Source organism: Nymphalis io, chromosome 24, assembly GCF_905147045.1.
Source record: "Nymphalis io chromosome 24, ilAglIoxx1.1, whole genome shotgun sequence".
NCBI lineage: Eukaryota > Metazoa > Arthropoda > Insecta > Lepidoptera > Nymphalidae > Nymphalis > Nymphalis io.
In genome coordinates, this window is record NC_065911.1 from 5,365,909 (window position 1) to 5,386,889 (window position 20,981).

Here is a 20,981-nt window from a genome sequence, read left to right on the forward strand (position 1 = left end):
AACACAGTTATGTATTTTTTGAGGCCAGCATTCAATGGAATAAGATGTTCGTAGCGATAGGAAGGAATTAGTTTCAATTTCTTCGGTTCTCTCGCAGGAAATCGATTCTATCCAGTTCTGAATTGCTAACTGTTTATGTCATTTGTTACTGTATTATTGCCCTATGATGTAACGTTTCTTGTAACAATACTAAGTTTAAGTAAAAACACGTAAATAATAGTCGTTAGTTTTTATATTGGTAATTGGACTTATACTCACTAACTTGGGTTTTGTTTTATACTTGGTATTAGGGCTTTGTGCAAGATCGTCTGGGTAGGTTGCCACCTACTAATCACGTATTCTACCGCCGAATAACAATAATTAGTATTGTTGTGCTCCGGTTGGAAGGATGAGTGAACCAGTGTAACTACAGTTTCAAGGGACATTACATCTTAGTTACTAAGGTTGGTGGCGTATTGGTATTTCATGTTAGGAATGGTTAACATTTCGTACGACACCAGTGTGTAACCGGTAGTAACCACTTACCATCAGGTGGCCCATTTGCCCGTCCAGCTACCCATATTCTTAAAAATCAATATTAATCAATTTAATCGTATTTTTAATGGAGTTATTTGTAAAACGTTTGTTAAACGTTTAGATTTCGATAAAATACACTAATCATTGTCTAAGCAAAAATACTATAAATATTTGAAAAATGTATTTCAAAGTTGTGCTAACCTTCTCCTCAAAAAGGAGAGGAGGCCTTAGCCCAGAAGTAAGACATTAACAAGCTGTTACTATACGTCGTGCTAAAAAGGTATTTTTGTATATTTAAACGCTAAAGGTGGTTTTCAAGTCTATCCGAAATTCGCAGTCTATAAAATACGAGTATATTGTATGAATATTAACGGATTTATGTAATCTGTTAAACAATGCTGTCTTCTTCTTTCGAATGTCAAATCAATGTTGACAGAAAGAGAAAAACCTGTGTTTAATAAAACTTTGTTACTTATACAAATAGTTTATCGGAAGTATTTGTATGAGTAAGTCCTTATAGTATTATCTCTTTTATAAATAACAGTCGCTAATTAGACATTTCTGTTATCTTATAAACGTTGTATAGAGACTGTTCAGTTAAACACTTATTATTTGTATAGATATTAGCTTCATATTTAAATTTGACGAGCCGGTTGGCGTGGTTGGTAGATACTTGCCTTTCACGCCGAAGGTTGTGGGTTTGATTCCCACCCAGGACAGACATTTGTGTACATGAACATGTTTGTCCTGAATCCGGGTGTAATTATCTATATTAGTTTGTATTTACAAAAGAAAAGTAGTGTATGTATTATATCAGTTGTCTGGTTTCCATAGTACAAGCTCTACTTAGTTTGGGATCAGATGACCGTGTGTGAATATTGTCCCAGAATATATTAAAAATGTGTGCATGTACAAACTTAACTTTTTTTTTACCTTTCCTTTTTGTAGCAAGTAATAATAATTTGCATGTAGTGTTTGCTTTTAAATGATTTTACATAATCTGTGTATGTTTTATAATTGTATGTATGTAAGAATGAACAGTGTAACAATCGCTAGCAAACCTGATAAATAAATATATAAATAAACTAATCACATGCTGAACAATGTTTATACGGCCGCTTGTGTTTATATGTAAACATTACCTTTCTATTCGCACAGCCGGCGAAAAGAGTACCGATTTTCACCGCCTGTCGTTATTCCTTACACAAAATTGCTTGTTTGAAATAAACAAGTCGGTGTTTTCTAAGGAATTGTTTGTTCGGCATTTATGAAATACAAACTTTATTCGGTATTTTCTCCCAATTTCTCAGTAATTTCGTTTCGATGTGCAAACATTTCTAGAAAGGTCACGAGGAAAAATAGTTTCTGTTGTTATAGTTTTTTTATGTATATCTGGTTGACTTAGACCTTGTCGTTAGTATTTTATTAAATTAGTGTGTTATATAGATTCGAGATGGCCTAGTTAGAACGCGTAATCTTAACCGATGGTCGTGAGTTCAAACCCGAGCAAGCACCACTTAATTTGTATGTGCTTAATTCGTGTTTATAATTCATCTCTTGCTTGACGGTGAAGGAAAACATCCTGAGGAAACCTGCATCTTATTTCACTGAAACTCTGCCACATGTGTATTCCACCAATCCGTATTGGAGCAGCGTGGTGAATAAGCTCCAAACCTTCTCCTCAAAAAAGAAGAGAAGGCCTTAGCCCAGCAGTGGGTTATTCACAAACTCTTTACAGTGTTATAATATGGTTGTCACGTAATTTTTGAATATTGACACACGCTATGTGAACTCTATATACTGTTTAAATGGAGTTATAATATATAAAATTACAATGTGTAACTGAAAGGAAACAAGTTAAAACATTTTTACGTCAGAATCGTTTCACACAAAGGTTGCAAAAACCGAACAAATATACATATATTATATTTTTACTTACAACATACTTAGAAATTAAGAATTTGGGTAAAAATAAAAAATTCTTTACAATATTTTAATCAATTAATTCATTGTTATATTTTTTTTATTTATTTGCGTATAAATTTTAACACATAGTACAAATTAAATATAAATTTTGCTTAATGTATTGTTCATACGTTAGGCTAAGCAACGCAACTAACTTATAATTGAAAACGTTCTTGATTGAATGAAATCTGATAATTACTACAGAATGTACGTACGCATTCAATGATGCATCGCTAATCGTATATTTACATACACAATCGTTCACCGACTGTGACTTATTTAATCGTTGAATACGTTACATAGACGAAACGTTTAGAAAATATTAAATACCACAAAGATTTAGCTATTAAATTTCGATATAGCTTAAGGTACCGTACTTAATTGTTAGACTATTAATTTTTACTTTCTATACTTAGACTATGTTCAAGATCAAATGACATTATGCCAAATATTATTTTATTTTTTCTTTTCATCAATAGATGGCGTGAGATGTATTTTAAATCGCGCTATAACAATGTTTTCTTGTAAGCACTTAATAAGTTTTAGCCATTTACACGAGAGCATAACCTAACCTAAAAAAATAGTCTCCGCATTCATAAATATATATATTGTAAAATTTCAAGTTCTATGTAATTATTAAATTACCTACGGTAGTACACATATATAACATTTTACGCACAATGTATAAAGTATAAACAGACTCATTTAAAGAAAAACATAAAATACTGAAGCTATAAGGTAAATTATGATACATAATGTATATAATGGCCAAAATATTAAACGAAAATATTTCAAAATAAAATTATTATTTATTATATTATATATATTATAAATTATATTTTATGCATTTTTTACATTATATACATATAAATAATGTTAATAATAACATACTCTTTTATTTGTTATTTTCAGATAGATCCAAACACAGCGTTCCTCCGAGCTGCTCGTGGTGGTCAACTCGATACTGTTGTGGACTTGCTCGACTCCAGCGCAGTTAAAGACATCAATACATGTAATTCGGTAAGTTTATGTTATACGATATATAAAATCGAAATACCACTCATCACGAGATCTCCTGAAGTATTCGCCCGATTGTCTTGAAATTTGTCACAGTTACTCCATCCCCGACGCGATGCTCACTAAGAATTTTACGCAAATCCTATCCAAAATATATTTTTCTTTTTATCTGCCCGTGCGGACGACTAGCTTGTACGAATGTAATATAATAATAATAATGCTTAGATCGCAAGCAAATGATTACACTTGACGTTTAATTAAACGTGAAATTAAAGGAGACGGTTTCGTATTTTAGTCCACTATGCTGCAGTACGAGTTGGTGAATATAAACGTGGCAAAATTTTATTCGACACATGCTGAGGGTTTCCATCACCGCCAAGCAAGAATGGAAATATAAAGACATTGACCACGTGACAACTCAGTGATGCATGCTCTTGTTTGAACTCTCAATTTTCGATTCAAATTCACGTGTTCTCCCTGCTTCGGCTTATACATATACGTATAAATGGGGTAATCAAGTTTGACATTGAAAAAATACTTTATTCATGTAACCTATTAAATAGTAAAGACTTTTAAATTCCAATCGCTATTCTTTACTACAACGATATTCTTGTTCTGACTGCCTCGTTGGTCTACTGTGAGGCTGCTGTGTTGGCTATATGTGAGGCCGCGGATCCGGATGTCCTGGGTTCAAATCCCAGGTCGGGCCAAATAAAAAGTTTTTGGGGTTCCCTGTCGAAAATTCTCAACAGCAGCCCGGGGTCTGTAAATAGGACGTGCGTACACTCCCGTGCCTTGGAAAGCAAGTGAAGCGGTTGGTCCTGCGCCTGAACTCTTTCCGGTCGTGTCGGATTGCCGTCCCATCGGATTATGAGAGTTAGGGAATAAAGAGTGCACCTGCACAGTTAGCTAATATCTCTTGGAATTGGCGGCCACGGAAGAAATCGGTCTGGAGAACCTTATTCTTGTTCTATTACGATGCATACATTATTTAGAGTTTAAAACACCACAAAACTGTTCCTTTTTTCCATCATTCAATATGACTAAGAAAGTTTTCCTTCACCGTCGAGCACTAGATTCATTATAAACACAGCTTATACGTACGTAATTTAAAAACTCAGTGCTTGCCCGGATTTAAGCCCGTGACCTTCCGGGTAAGATCCACGTATTCGATTCGCTGAGTCATCTCGGCTAATATTTATTGAATACTACAAATAAAATTTATAATCGATGGATTTGGTAAATAATTAAATGATAGGAATTATTTTTAAATAGACACTATAAAGTATATTTTAATTTATTAAAAATTAAAATAAATTAATACTATATAATTAGAATTAGAATTAGCTCGCTGAAGTGGAAGTGGGCTGGTCATGTCTCCAGGCGCATTGATGGCCGATGGAGCCGACACGTGTTGGAGTGGAGACCACGGTTAGGCAAACGTAGTGTAGGACGCCCTGTGACAAGATGGGCCGACGATTTAAAAAATGTGGCAGGTTCGGGATGGATGCGGACTGCCCAAGATCGGGATGGTTGGCGTTCTATGGGGGAGGCTTTCGTCCAGCAGTGGACGGCAAAAGGCTGAAAAAAAAAAAAAAAAGAAGGTTTTCCTTCACCGTCGAGCACTAGATTCATTATAAACACAGCTTATACGTACGTAATTTAAAAACTCAGTGCTCGCCATTACGTATACGTAACGTATTCGATTCGCTGAGTCATCTCGGCTAATATTTATTGAATACTACAAATAAAATTTATAATCGATGGATTTGGTAAATAATTAAATGATAGGAATTATTTTTAAACAGACACTATAAAGTATATTTTAATGTTCGTAATAAAATTAAAATAAATTAATACACACTGCACTATATGACAAAGTTTACGAGGCTATTTACGTAATTTATGTACGTAGGTTATGTATGTTTTTTAAGGTCGGCAGAACGCTATGTATTTTGTGTCATTATCTATAAGAAAATTCTTAAAAGTTAAAACTCCAATGAAATAATTAATTTTTGCACGTAGCCTTATCATTTATCACTCGAAATTAAATTTTATATACTTATAAATATACTAATAAACGAGGTGACGTTTTTTTTTTTTGTAATGCCTGAACTACACATAAAACTTTTACCGAAGCAGCGCGTTTCGAAAAAGGCTTTAGTAGATATATTAAATATATAATCATTGTCCTATACAGTTTCACGCGCTTTAAACGTAGACTATTAATGAGTTTTCTTATGTTTTAGAATGTAGTACACAATTAAATATGTTTTTATTATACAGTATTATATATTATGTAATTTTTTATAATGGTAATAGTCAAACTTTGTTATTGTGCATATTACGCACTTGACTTTGTTTCCAGCCCATAGAGTCGTTGAAAGGGATAAGAACCAATATAAGATGTACGATATGGCTGTTGTACATCTTATATTGGTTCTACATATATTATATATTTTTTATTATGATTTTCGGATTTATACCTTTATGTTGGAAAATAAAGAATATTATAGAGAATATATATTATTAGCGTCTAATATATATCTTATTACGACACACATCGTTTAATAGCTTTAGGGATCAATTATCTCGATACGGGTAGCCGTAACCACTCAGAACTACAATCGATACGTTACGAAGACCCGTAGAATTAGGTCGCGTCCAAATTCACTTTACTCATAGTCTTTAGGATTGACATGAGGAGTAAACGAACGTAATGTTTATTTATTCCATGTGACTCGCGACACTACAAACAAATGTTGTTGTTTATTTATAATATAATATAACAAAATTTTATTGAACTAATTATATACATTTTTATTTTACTTCGAAATTAGTCGAAATTCAATTTTTTAACGAATCCGTAATCTATGGTATTCCATAGATTTCTTAAGATCTCGACTGATGATGTCACATCAGTTCAAGTTCAAAGTTGTTTATTTATCTGCTCCTGTCATTGGAAAAAGCTATATGCACGGAACCTCTATTCATTTCTACATATCTCGGTGTGTCTTAGTAACATGATAAAATTGGTTAATTTTGTACTATGTTGTATACGTAAATATTGTGTCATAAATATTGAATTAATCCTGTTTCAAATAACTATTAAATTAAATAATATTATTTACCACGCTTGTATTTGATAATTGTATGTAATGTGATAAATGAAATTTACGCTAAATTATATTGTAGCCAGCTTCAAATGTGTGTGTGAAATTTCAGCTCTATCTGAAATTGGTTAAAAATTCAGATGCAATATTTAACCCATACATGATAACGAATAGGTATTTCTGATCGATTTCTTTCACAGCGACCATTCTCAACTAGGTGAATGCGGAGGAGATATTATAGCGCACAAGTGCAAGTGCAAATGCAGATGTAATCTGTTCTCACTCTTGTCTTTCGATGAGGCCGCAAATCGATACGACCGGTGAAACTTCACGAGTAGGGCGGTATTTTCCAAGACACGGCAGGATAAACATTGAGAACTTCCAAAGTCCTGATTAATACTGAGATTTTCGAAAGAAAATCCGATCCCTTTTTAGTTGCTCGAACCGGGTTTGGAACCCGGGATTCGGGATCTGCGCCTTTAAAGTGTAGCCTGCCTAACGCGCGACGTTAAATGAAACATTTTTTTATAGTATAGGTAGGCGGACGAGCATATGGGCCACCTGATGGTAAGTGGTCACCAACGCCCATAGACATTGACATTGTAAGACATTAACCTTGGGGACTAAGATTTTATGTCCCTTGTGCCTGTAATTATACTGGCTCACTCACCCTTCAAACCGGAACACAACAAAACCAAGTACTGCTCTACAAGCTGTTTTGCCGTAGAATATCTGATGAGCACTTTTTCGTGCATATGCATTTTTTTCATATAATTCGTCGTCACGTTAAGTTGGTATATAAAGCTTGAACATATTCACTCGTCATAGCCAAAATGTGTTTAAATTCCTTCTTATTATATATAATAGTATTATTTGATTCTTAGGTTCACTGTATGACAACACGTTATATAATAATTTTGGTATAAAGTAATAAAAATAAAATGATTTATTTAACAAAACGAACTTGCACGCGTTGAATGGCACAAATAATCGCCCTGTTTTCCTGTCCCGCATCACTCTTTCACAGTCGCCATTAGTGCATAGTCCATACACACATACCCAATACGATGCCAAGTCTATAACCGAGTCACCTATTAACTCACATTGCGGTCTCTCGGGACCAATCATCCTCATAATTATGCGCAGTTCAGTGTTATTCCATTGTAAATCGACCTCCATGGTGCTATGACACGATAATTGTTATTGAATTACAGTATGTTTACGACAAAAGGTCAAAGAAGGCATATATCTACCGCAGAACAGCAGTACTTGGTATTGTTGTGTTCCGGTTTGAAGGGTGAGTGAGCCAGGCACAAGGGACATAACATCTTAGTTCACATGGTTGGTGGCGCATTGGCGATGTAAGCGATGGTTAACATTTCTTACAATAAAATGCCAATGTATATGGGCGTTGGTGACCACTTACTATCAGGTGGCCCATATGCTCGTCCGCCTACTTATATATATATATGGAAAAGAGGAACAGTAAAGCGAACAGCTTATAAATGTTACAAGGTTTGGTGCTTATTCCACAACGCTGCTCTAATTCGGGTTGTGGTTCCTCGCCGTCGAACCGCGATATTAATTATAAACACAAATTACGCACGTGAAGCTCAGTGGTGTTTGAATGGACCTCGCATTTGAAAACCATGTTCCATCCAATGCGTATTTATTATATATTTATGGGTGAGAATAAATTGCTAAAATTTCTATCAAAGAAAGCGAGTCGTGGTCACGACTGGTTTGCTCAAATAGCACGACTTGCTGCATGAATTATTATTAAAGTATTGTATGATAAATGCAGGTAATTTAATTTAAGAGCTTTAGTGGCTCAGTGGAAGGAACACGTTGATATATCCTATAATCGCAGATTCGATCTAGAAAGCACTACTCAGTTTTCGTGAGCTTGGTTTTGGTTAATAATTCATATTGGTGCTTGGATGACTACAAAGTCATACAGGCAAGCACGTCTGGATAGGTATCACCCGTTTACCACATATTCTACTAGTCTTGTCTTTGTACTTAGTATTGTTGTGTTCCGTTTAGAAGAATGTGTGAGCCAGTGTAACTACATGTATATTACATCGTAGTTTCCAAGTTTGGGGCTTATGAATGATTTCTGTATTTTATAGGTTATATAGTATAATGGGGCTATTTAGACTATCAAAAAAAATATATAGTATTTCCTAAATTGCCAATGAGTGAAGTTGGTTATTTACTATTCGGTGGTACATTTGCCAGTATGCCTACCTATTTGAAATAAAAAAAACTTTTGTGTTTAACGTATGTTAAGTGCCAAAAAAAACGAAAAAATCTATTTAGAATTCAAAAAATATTAAAACTTAAAAAAAAATCTACTTCAACATTCGGATGTTTTTGGTTTTTTAATCATTTTTAAGATAATTACCACAACATAGTTAAATTAAGGTTTTTTAAAATATCTGTATTAAAATCATCACATTTATACCTAAAGATAAAAAGAAGGTTTGGAGCTTATGTCACCACGCTGCTCCAATGCGGTTTGATGGATACACATGTGGCAGAATTTTGGTGAAATTAGACACATGACGGTTTCCTCACGATGTCTTCCTTCTCTGCCGAGTAAAATATGAATATAGATTATCTTCTCTGGGCTTGAGTCCGCTATTATCGGTTAAGGTTCACGCCTCCTAACTACTGGGCATTCTCGGCTCGTATTATTTATATAGTACATTAATGGTGTAATGATCGATGACAGCCAAAGATGTGCAAGAATTTTCAGTTTAATCAGTTGTGTAACTGGTGTAAAATTTATGTGCAAGATTTGACCCACACATTAACAGTTGGAGTTAAATAAAAGCGTGTAAAATATAATCTAGTACTGTAAGGCAATTCTGTAAGAAAAAAAATGAAACTTGCCGCAGAAAACGGTCGTGAAATATCAGAAAGTGATATGCGACATTGGCCATAATAATCATAATATTTCAAGAAGACACGCAACAAAATGGTATATCACCATAAGTCGCCTGTGAACATTTCACAGGTGAATAATGAAGTAAGTCTTTACAGAATAGCACTGCTAATTCATATCTATGTATGTATGTGTGTGTATATCCCTTTGATTGGTACGGTTAAGTACTGTCTCAGAAGGAAAAGGATGACAATTACGTGCTAACAGACTGATGATCCACATGTTTGCTTCCTGTCATACTTGGCTGTGAAACTAGGGAATGAGGGCCTATCTATACATGTAACCAAGCGTTATATATATGTATATTTTAAACTGATATAACGGCTTTGAAAGAAATGTTTGATATTTCGTACATCGCCAATGTCTATGTAGTGACCACTTACCATCAGGTGGTCTATTTGCCAATCCACCTACTTTAATTATAAAAAAGACAATTTTAAAGTATTAGTCTACTTGAATAAGGGGTTATTTTATATTCTATCGCCGCACGTAATTTAGTTACGTAACTAGGTTCATTCTATAATAATATACTTCCGCGGGTGTTCAGTGTCATGGAGATCGTATCACTTTGCATACATACAAGTATGTCACGGTTATGTTATGTAAAACGAATCAAAATCGCACATGGTATTACAATATGTATTGTGAAACTTTCCGGTCCGCGTGAAGAACGCTGAACTTTGAGATGGTTTTCATGTTGAGTAATCAAATCAACTTTTCTTATCAGGATTTCGATTTACTTGTAACTGAAAGGTGTTACTTTTGTTAGTGATTTCTTAAAATTATATTATTAAAATTTTCAAATATTAGTGAATTTGTTACATAAGTTTATGCCTATAATATTTAAAGCTTAACCCGCTAAACAACGTTAATAAATAAGGCCGTAAATAACTATAATACTGTAAAAAACATGGCTCTTCGTGTCTAATGCTGATCATCAAGATGTAAGCCAATCGACGGCGACGTATTGGATATCAGAACATTGTTTTTTTTTTTTTTTAATTATATATTAGTCTACATTTTAATATCTTTGAACTATTACCACTCCTTTAAGAAAGACAACTGGTACGACAAAAAAGGCGGGAAAAAAACGAAAGACAATTATATTTGTGATTCTGAAATTACTTACCAAAATAATAGGACGATAAAACGAAAACCATAGACATAGACAACAGGCCAGAGATTTGTTATTTGTAAGAGAAAAAGGACTACAAGCAAAGAAACATAGTTTAAATTTGTACTTTTTGCATTTTATTTACTCTGATCACAATTTCATCATCAGTTTCATGTCCAAACATACAAATATAAAATATTACTAGGATACAGCTTCAACAAATGTTTGCGACCTTCAAAGGAACTAAACGTTTCGCTCCGACAAACATTAGTTACTAGGATAGATTACATTTTTAGAGATACCATGACTTGCGTACTTGGTTCTGCTATTATTATAACCAACTTCATATAATTCTGATATTGTTATTAGTTTGAACTGAACGTTATTAAAAACTTCTTAACTCTGTTTGCTTGTATTACGTTTTGCTTACTAAAAAATTCGATTTAAAGGCGAAAGCTCTAACTGTTTTGTTTACATACTGAAGCCGCTTTCCCTTCTGAGTTTTTTGCTTATTTTTGCGGTCAGAAATTAATTATATTATTAAGACAGCTTTATTCAATACGTTTAAACATATATTTGAATATTAGTAAAACCATGTAGGGTCAAAGTCCGCCCTTGTTACCAGATGACCGTTTCTTTTGCTTAGGTGGGCAGTGCTTGTAATACATGAAGTATTTTTTAATATTTTATGTAATCGTTAATTGTTTTACGTTCATATTGTACTAACATTTTATTTTTGTTTAAATTAAAAAATATTTAAACTGTCCAGTGTTTTAACGAAGGAAAACATCGTGAGGAAACTTGCATTTATCGGCTGAAATTTTGTTTCATATGTATCCACCAGGATTGAACAACGTAATGGTTTAAGGCTTACTTTACTTCACATTAAATGCCAGGTTTTATAACATCATGTTGATGTTGATTATGCGAAATTGTTTTTGTTCCTCATATTGATGTTTACAGAATGGATTGAACGCATTACACTTAGCCGCTAAAGATGGACACATTGCAGTAGTCGAAGAATTACTAAAACGTGGTGCCACAGTTGACGCAGCCACTAAAAAAGGTAATTTTATTAAAGACTCTATGAACACTCACTCATTCGGTCTTAAGCATTCATTCAAACTGAATGTTAATTTATGACAAATGTGTATATATAGCCTGTTCTAATAGCAGAAAGAATAAAGATGTTTGCCTTTTTGTAATTATATTTTTATTCTTAATTCTACTACTATTCTATATATACTAATTCTATTTCATTATATACTTCACAGGCAATACAGCTCTTCATATAGCATGTCTTGCTGGACAAGAAGCAGTAGCGCGGGCGCTCCTCGGCGCAGGCGCAAAGGCAGATGCACAATCAGCCGCAGGGTTCACACCACTGTATATGGCAGCTCAGGAAAATCATGCAGGCTGCGTCAAAATGCTGCTTGCAGCTGGTGCCAATCAGACTCTAGCAACAGAGGTAAGCAGAAATGGCATAACTGTCTCGTAATGATAACTATATATATGATATGTTTAGAAGTCTATGCTCGCATGAATAGAAGAAAAGATGTTTTGATGTAATAAAAATACTGAATATTTTAACAATTCGAAGAATTACGAGACATGTGTCTTGTGTTGAATCTGATTCGTTTTTGAAATAAACTGAGTGTACAAACAGATTTTTGTCATGAGTTATTGAAACTTGATAAACAGTGATTTATTTTAAAATCGCTTCTAATTTAGTTTATTTGGTTTAATGATAGTTGTAGGCGTTATAAAAACATTCTCTATACTTAATTTTTAGGATGGTTTTACACCGCTTGCGGTGGCAATGCAGCAAGGTCACGACAGAGTCGTAGCAGAGTTACTCGAATCAGATACAAGGGGTAAGGTGCGGCTGCCGGCGCTACATATTGCCGCTAAAAAGAATGATGTAAAAGCGGCGACGCTATTACTCGAAGTAAGTATTCTAGAACCAAGCCCCGTTTTATATCTGCAGTGCTATTCTGTAAGAACTAACTTTATTAATCACCCGTGAAATAATGACAACCGACTTATGGTGACATACTATTTTAATGCGTGTATTCTTAAAATGTTATATTTATAAAGGTCAATGTCGCATATCACTTTCTGACATATCACGACCGTTTTCTTCGTTGAGTTTGATCTAACAGAATCGCCCGACTGTTCCACTTTTTTTCCAGAAGGTTCCATTAGTTCTTGCTAATTTAATGTTTTTTTTCTATTAAATTTTATATGTCATTTTAATATGCACCCTATTGATTTGAAATAGAAACTAACATCTAGTCGTTAGTCCCTAACAGTATAATTAGAATCACCATGCTTAAAACTAACCTTTTGGTTTGGAGAAAAGAGAAAATATAGTAATATTTCAACTTCATGACCCGTAAGTGTTGCTAATTATTATTAGTATTAAATGTTCCGGATTCACTTTCGTTATTTATCGAGGACTGCTCAACGTTCGTGAAGGCAGCAGTTGCCATCATCGTGGAGCGTACGCTACAAAAGCTGCTCGCTAACGTAAGTTACTGGAACATTTAATAACAATAATGCTATCATAATCATAAATAAAATAGTACAATTTTTATTAAAAATCGTAAATATTGAAATTTTAATGGTTTTCAGAACGAACACAATCCTGACGCATGTTCAAAATCAGGTTTTACTCCCCTCCACATTGCAGCGCATTATGGTAATGTGGGAGTAGCCAAATGCTTACTATCGTCCGGTGCAGACCCAGGTAGAGCCGCCAAACACAATATAACTCCCCTTCATGTGGCTAGCAAGTGGGGACAGTTGGCCATGGTTGATCTACTTGTGGAAAACGGTTAGTGTGTTAACAAACCTTCGAACTAGTAACAATTTTATTAGTGTTAAATTAAATGCTTTTATTTATCTGATATATACATACTGATAAGTAACTGGGTAAGGATATAAGCAGTAGGCATTTTTACAATTAGCTTTATAGGAAAAAATAATTGACGCAGACTTGCAGAGAACAGCTTATTGCACATAAATACTAAGCCTTTCACCTTTTTACCACAGAACTCACCTTTTTACCATAGAACTGCGAGGCATCGTAAAGATCTGCACCCGTACAGTTGACGTATCTAAGACACGTACGAAACGATTTGCTTCCTCGTTTCTGATACGCACCGCTAAGATCTGGAATACCCCCCCGACCTCCGTTTTTCCTACCACCTACAATATGGGTACTTTCAGGTCTAGAGTGAATAGGCATCTTCTAGGCAAGTGCGCTCCAACTTAGACTGTATCATCACTTTCCATCAGGTGTGATAACAGTCAAGCGCTAGCTTATATATTTTTTTAAAGAAAACAAGCTCTTGTATGTATTGGTTTAAATATTTCGCGCTTATGTTCCTTTTGTGCTAATTACTATTTTACCTCTTTATTGATGTTCAGGTGCGAATATAGCAGCGATGACACGTGATGGTTTAACGCCATTACATTGTGCGGCGCGTTCAGGTCACAGTAACGTGGTTTCCCGTCTTCTACAACATGGCGCTCCCATAACGAGCAAGACCAAGGTTTGACATCTAGATGTACCGAATTTTGGTTTTTCCGACATTCGGCTTGCTGGTAAGAAATTACCAGTAGCAGCCCGGAGTAGAATGGGTGGAGTTTAGAGGTAGTATACTTCACCTTTCTACCAATAACTTCTGAAAAAGGACTCTTTTTGAGAATTTATTGGAAGAAACTTGGCAGAGCTCACTGACAGTTTTAACTTCGGCTTTCTATCTCAGAAGCAGCCCCAGCACTTGTCAGTGTCTACTTCGTCTTTTTGTCAGAATAATGTCAATTGTGGTCCAAAGAAAGTTGGCAGTGCTTACAAAGTTTTTATATAAAGAAATTTTCAAAAGTAGCTCAGAAGGCAGTATCTATTTAGCTTATCATCATGTGTGCCAGTTTTTTCGAAATTACCCGAACATTTGTTCTATTCACACTCGGGCAATCTATTTACTTGAGAAATATTAAAATATGAAGGTATTCTTATGAATATACTTTACACTTTTTTGTACACCACAAAGAGAAAAAAAATACAAAACATGGATACAGCCTCAATAAAAGTAGCATACAATTTTGGTGACCTTTTTCGCTACATAGCGATCTCTTTCAGGCAACGAACGGTGTAAGTAATAACTCATAGGAATCATGGTAGTTTATCCGCTATATTATAGTTTGTTTATACTTTAGGATTGGCAAATTGGCCTGTATGGAAAATCCATTATTCATATCAGAAAATTCTTTTAAAAAAATATATCTACTGGAACTTAGTACCCAGTTATAAAATAAGTATTTTTTTCGCAGAACGGTCTTACCCCTCTCCACATGTCCGTGCAAGGCGAACACGTGGAGACGGCCAAGGTGCTTCTATCAGAAGGCGCTCCTATTGACGACGTCACAGTAGACTATCTGACCGCGCTACATGTGGCCGCACATTGTGGACACGTTAAGGTAAACATTGATTTTCATAAGTAGATGTAATATTACGTTACTTATTTTTTCTTAATAACTTATTTGTTGTTTCATTGTTATAATTCATTATTTACAGGTAGCGAAACTTCTTCTGGACAAAAATGCGGACGCGAACGCACGAGCCCTCAATGGCTTCACGCCGTTACACATCGCTTGTAAGAAGAATAGGCTCAAGGTGGTCGAACTACTGCTTAAATATGGTGCAAGTAAGTTAAATAATATATGATATGCTCGCATTTTAATTTAGTTTATTGAATCTTACAGACACTTGAATAAAAATTAAATCGTTTGTTAACCCAATGGGTAAAGTAGTGGTTAAGCAGCAGTGAGTTTTTCACGTGCTAAAATTGTATTTTTTAATTCCAATCTAAATGTAAAAATTCTTCGTCATTGTAGGCAAATCGGCAACGACGGAGTCCGGGCTGACGCCGCTGCACGTGGCGTCGTTCATGGGCTGCATGAACATCGCGCTGGTGCTGGTGGGCGCGGGCGCGGACGCCGACGCGGCCACGGCGCGCGGGGAGACGCCGCTGCACCTCGCCGCGCGCGCGCACCAGACCGACCTCGTGCGCGTGCTGCTCAGGAACAACGCCAAGGTGCTGGCCGCCGCCCGCCACACACCCGCTACCCTATATATACGTCGAACCAGTAGATATATACGTTTATTCAAATATTTTAAAAATTAAAATTGAACCAGATTGCGATGTGTAAACGACAAATTTTAGTAACCGGAAACGCTTAAATAAATACGTCAATTACCGTCGCTTAAATAAATATTGCATGACAAATATCGAATAATTTTTCCTCTTTGTAAACTTAAACAAAATGGGAGCTGTTATTTCATTATGTTCAATTACTTAAACTTGCAGATTTTAAAGTTTCTTTGTTCATCTGTTAAAGCTTTTGCAGCGTTGATTCGAAAAGAGACAATTTAATACTAAACAATAAATGATATCGCCAAAAGTGTACATACACGAGCACAGTATACAGCAGGGCGTCCGCTGTGCAGGTGGAGGCGCGCGCGCGCGAGGAGCAGACGGCGCTGCACGTGTCGGCGCGGCTCGGCCACGGCGACATCGCGGCGCTGCTGCTGCAGCACGGCGCCAGCGTGGCGGCCGCCACCAAGGACCGCTACACGCCGCTGCACATCGCCGCCAAGGAGGGTCAGCCATTGTTACCTAACGGCTTAACGTTAAATACACACTTCCTATATAGGCAACAAAATTTATAAAAAAAAAAAACGTAGATAGAAAAGGAGAACTTCCTTTACAAGTTTGAATAAATTTTAAATTTGTTAATTTAGATTGCTTTTTTTTAAAAATCAGGAAAAGAAGAAGTCGCTGCCATCCTTCTAGATCACAATGCTCCAATAGAAGCGGAGACCAGGAAAGGGTTCACTCCACTCCACTTAGCCGCTAAGTATGGAGACATAGGAGTGGCCAGGCTCCTGCTCGCTCGCGGGGCGCAGCCCGACGCGCCCGGGAAGAGCCACATCACGCCGCTACACATGGCCACGTACTACGGCCATCCCGACATCGCCCTGCTGCTACTGGATAAAGGTACGACTGTCTCATATCATACATAATTCTTGTAAATATCAAGTCATTGATTATAGAAAATTAGCTGCTAGTTTGTGAGTGATTTCACAAAAATATTATAAGGACATTTATCGGCAAGCGTTATTGTAATATAAAAATTAGTTTCGTCAAAGTTATTTCAAACTGAGCGTTTTGACCACGCCTATACGTAATGTGGGCGTATACAAAGTGAATCATTATGAAAGCACGCGAATCAAACGCACTTAAAATGCACTCGTCAAATTCGTCTTCGTCTTGTTTAATTTTTGCGTTTTTTTTAGGTCTTATCGATTACAATAAGAGTTTTATCATAAACGGCTGTTTAGAAAAAACATTGATTTCTCTCTTTCTGTCATCATTGGCTTCACATTCGAAAGAAGAAGACACAGCATTGTTTAACTACTATAAATTTAAAAGTTAAAGTTTAAACATTTATGACAATAAATATATGAACAGTTTCCTCAAACATTAATGTACATAGTAATTGCCTATAATATATCTTCCACGCTATATGAGTAATAGTAAAAATCATTAAACTGGATCATCTCACTTCGATCACGCTACACTGTCGGCCACATCTTCTGTAAGCTAGATACATTGATACAGGTGCCTCCCCACACTCGCTGGCCAAGAACGGACACTCAGCGCTACACATCGCGTGTCGACACAACCATCCGGACATCGCGTTTGCGCTTTTGGAACACGGTACGTTCGATATTATACATGCCAAATTGTTCATAATTAACAAGCTGTATAGTGTGCACAAGTTTTTTTTTTATTTAATAAGAGAAAATAAATTATAAACCTTATTGTTTCGGCAGAGTAATTTAGAGCCACAGACCGTCTTAACTTGTAGTTTTTGTTTTTGTCCAATTTAGGCCCACACAAGGGTCATAGTAACTCTTCAAGCAACGGGTTATACTTTTGAAAGGTTGTTTAGGGTTACCCGGTAGTATTGGTACGGTGAGACTTCAAAATAAAACCACCGAGTATGTACTGCTGGTCAGATAGTGTAATTGTTCTCTTTTTATGAATTTTCAAAAACTTATTAAAAACTTATTTAGAAAAAACATTCCTATAGCGCGATGTAAAATACATCTAACGCCATCTATTGACGTAAAGGTAAACTAAACAATACTAGGCATAATGTAATCTGATCTTGAACAAAGGTATTATGCCTATCTACCTAATATATGTAGGTAGCTTACTTGATTTCCAGCTTATTAAAAATGCTCTCAAATAATTCAATGTACGTTTGTTTTTAGTACTCTTGTCTTATGAGTTGGAATATTTCGTTGTTATTTAATTATTTGTTTTTCTAACACAGATGCTGACCCAGGAGTCAAATCTAAAGCCGGTTTCACACCTTTGCACATGGCGGCACAGGAAGGTCACGAGGATTGCGTCGAGATGCTCATCGAACGTGGGGCCGATGTCAATGTCCCAGCTAATAATGGTTAGCTTTTCTGTTTCAATAAATATGTTACTTTCATCGCTCATCAGCCGTTCTACAAATTTTTATGTACCTACTTACTTTATACTTTATTGTACACAAGAAAAACTTATTTTGATAAAGCTTATTTATAATAAAGTACGAGGATGTAAGTCAAAAAGTGTGCAAACAAACGCTTATGTTGAACTAATAAACGCAACGGGTTCCGTGTGGCGGGCAGGGCTGACCCCCGTGCACCTGGCGGCGGCGGAGGGGCGCACGGGCGTGCTGCGCGCGCTGCTGGGCGCGGGCGGGCGCTGCGGCGCGCGCACGCGGGACGGGTACACGCCGCTGCACGCCGCCGCGCACCACGCGCACCTCGCCGCCGCGCGCGCGCTGCTCGACGCCGGCGCCGACGTGGGCGCGCGCGCCGCGCACGGGTACGCCGACACGCCATTTAGCCGTCTCTAGATGCCGTCTTTCTCTTACTCTGCGCTCGCCGTCCCTGGTGCCATTTAACATTCAACGAACGCACGCTGAACACGCTCTAAATTAACTCAAAACTAGCTACGCACGGCCGATTACAGGAGGAAAAAGAGGAAACAAAATATACAAATTTTACCTAAAAATAAAATTTTATTATGTTTCCTGAGACGACTGAAGTCCATTATGAGAGTACATTGTACTCGTTCCGCTGCTGGCCGCTAGATGTCTCCGTTTTCCCTCCAAAAGTTACTGCTCAGTGGCGCCCTCAACTTATTTTGCAAAGTGTAGCTCCACAAGCCGCCATAATTTTTCGTCATTGGGAGTTCATAATGATGATGGCTCACCAGGAAGACATCACCTGGACTTCAGACGTCTCAGGAAACATAATAAAAATTTTATTTTTAAGTAAAATTTGTATATTATGTGTTCCGTTTGACGTCTGAAGTCCATTATGAGAGACTTGTTTGTTATCTCCTCACCAGGAGATTAATTTTATTTATTAAGACTGCATTTATTGAAATTAATAGTTATATATAGTTCGAAATACGTGCGAGATCTTACAATGAAAAATGAAAATTATATTCAATTGAATGAAAATTATATAAAATTAAGTAATTAAACAAGTAAATAATCAGTGTTTTGTCAAGTGATTATTTAGAAGAGAAAAATTGAGACAATGATTTTTCTGAATCTACAATCACGTTAGATTGAATTGGTTTACAATAGAATTTTCTAAATGTACTTTCATGTTGCCAATTTGCTTTTCCAGAATATCGTTAATATGATACTTTTCCAGCCAGTTCAAGGATGAGACCGCCGATCTGAAGCTACCTGGTGAAGCATGGATGCCAGCTTCAGATAACACTTTCCTTATCCAGCCACCAATTATAGTTGGTGTGGCTGGCTTCACGGGGCCTCTAGTAGTGATAAAAAGATTTGGTATAGACCCTCTGGATTTTACCGATATAGTTCTTACCCAATATACTGGATCAATATTTCTTTCAGGTGCAACTGAGAGTATCCAGTCTGATTGACAATGTGACCTGGAATCTGTTTTCGACCCAAACGTGGGTGTTAGTGTAATTGAGTGAATTGTCCACGAAACGATTTGCATCACAATTTAAGAGGGTCAGATCGTGTACCCTGCGCCCTGATGCTAACAGCAAAAGCGTGGCGGTGCGTTTTGAAACCTCGTAGAGGCTAGTAGGATCGGGGCTAACGTATTTTAGATGTCTGATGACTACCCTTGCATCCCAAATAGGGATCTTTGGCGTAGGAGGTTTTGCTATGGAAATATCTTTCAGCACTTGCTTGACTATGTGGCTGGAGGAAATCTTCGCGCTGGAGATAGTCTCACAGATCGTTGATATTACACTCTTGTGCACTAATATGATACGGTAAGCTAATTTGTCCTTTATGTGTAGGTGGGCTGGGCGCTGAATGATGCCACTGCTTTCACACCAGCGTGACCACTTCGTCCATACCGGGCTGTAAGTTTTAAGCGTAGAAACGCGCCAGCAGGATGACAAAAGCTGTCTCTCTTCTACAGACCAATTGTGGGTCAACGAATCCCACCCGAAATGAGCCAGGCTTCCAGGTACAGTCTGTCCACTTGAGCCGGAGGACGCCCTGTGCATGTGTCTATGAGATTCGTCTTTAAATCTTGAATCTTCCTCGGCCGAGTCAGATTCTGTTTGCCATTGAGGTCTGGGCGCCAGAATAGTTTCTTCCACTTGGGCGTTAATATTATGAATTTGCCTGATGCTGAGTTGAGGTGTTGCAGCACTCGAGGCAGAAGGCTGGGTGGAGAGAAGATCCAGGCCAGGTCGTAATGCCAGTGCCTGCTGAAGGCCTCTTGAAAGCAAGCGTTCGAGTCTGCTTAGTCTAACAAGACATATGTTGGCACAACATGTGCGAGGCTTGACGCGAATAGGTCGATTTCGGGTGTTCCCCATGCGCCGAAGATCTTTTCTGTAGCCTCGGGCATTAGACGCCATTCGGGAGCGGCGCGGTTGCGCAAGAGGTGATCCGCTTCCGTATTGTACACTCCCGGTAGGTGGTGTGGGACGAGTACAATGTTGAGGCTGTCCACCGACGTCAGCGGAACCTTGGTCAGCTCTAAGAGAGGCCCTGACCTGGTTCCGCCTTCGTTTCTTATGAATGCAATCACTGTCCGATTGTCGCTCTGCAGGATCACTGTCGCGTCTTTCAAATTTTTTGCTTCGGCTGATATTGCGGCGATCACTGTATACATTTCTTTCATGTTGCAGTGCCAACTCTGCTGCTGCCGAGTCCAAACACCCTG

At 37.0% G+C, this 20,981-nt stretch overlaps 1 protein-coding gene across 5 annotated transcripts in view; it reads left to right on the forward strand.

The window, feature by feature from the left end:
* LOC126777816 (ankyrin-3-like) overlaps window positions 1-20,981 on the forward strand; it is a 131,723-nt gene that overhangs the window by 48,608 nt on the left and 62,134 nt on the right. For 4 of the 5 annotated variants that reach the window (XM_050500988.1, XM_050500985.1, XM_050500984.1 and 1 more), the window contains exons 2-15: window positions 3,394-3,501; window positions 11,639-11,741; window positions 11,950-12,143; window positions 12,468-12,623; window positions 13,310-13,511; window positions 14,108-14,232; window positions 15,014-15,160; window positions 15,258-15,387; window positions 15,578-15,777; window positions 16,191-16,344; window positions 16,507-16,740; window positions 17,365-17,463; window positions 18,086-18,214; window positions 18,432-18,630. In XM_050500988.1, the coding sequence (XP_050356945.1) occupies window positions 3,394-3,501; window positions 11,639-11,741; window positions 11,950-12,143; window positions 12,468-12,623; window positions 13,310-13,511; window positions 14,108-14,232; window positions 15,014-15,160; window positions 15,258-15,387; window positions 15,578-15,777; window positions 16,191-16,344; window positions 16,507-16,740; window positions 17,365-17,463; window positions 18,086-18,214; window positions 18,432-18,630 (2,180 nt within the window). Of the gene's footprint in view, window positions 1-3,393; window positions 3,502-11,638; window positions 11,742-11,949; window positions 12,144-12,467; window positions 12,624-13,309; window positions 13,512-14,107; window positions 14,233-15,013; window positions 15,161-15,257; window positions 15,388-15,577; window positions 15,778-16,190; window positions 16,345-16,506; window positions 16,741-17,364; window positions 17,464-18,085; window positions 18,215-18,431; window positions 18,631-19,476; window positions 19,589-20,981 lie in introns of those variants that run through there. The other variant, XM_050500989.1, reaches the window with a different exon arrangement.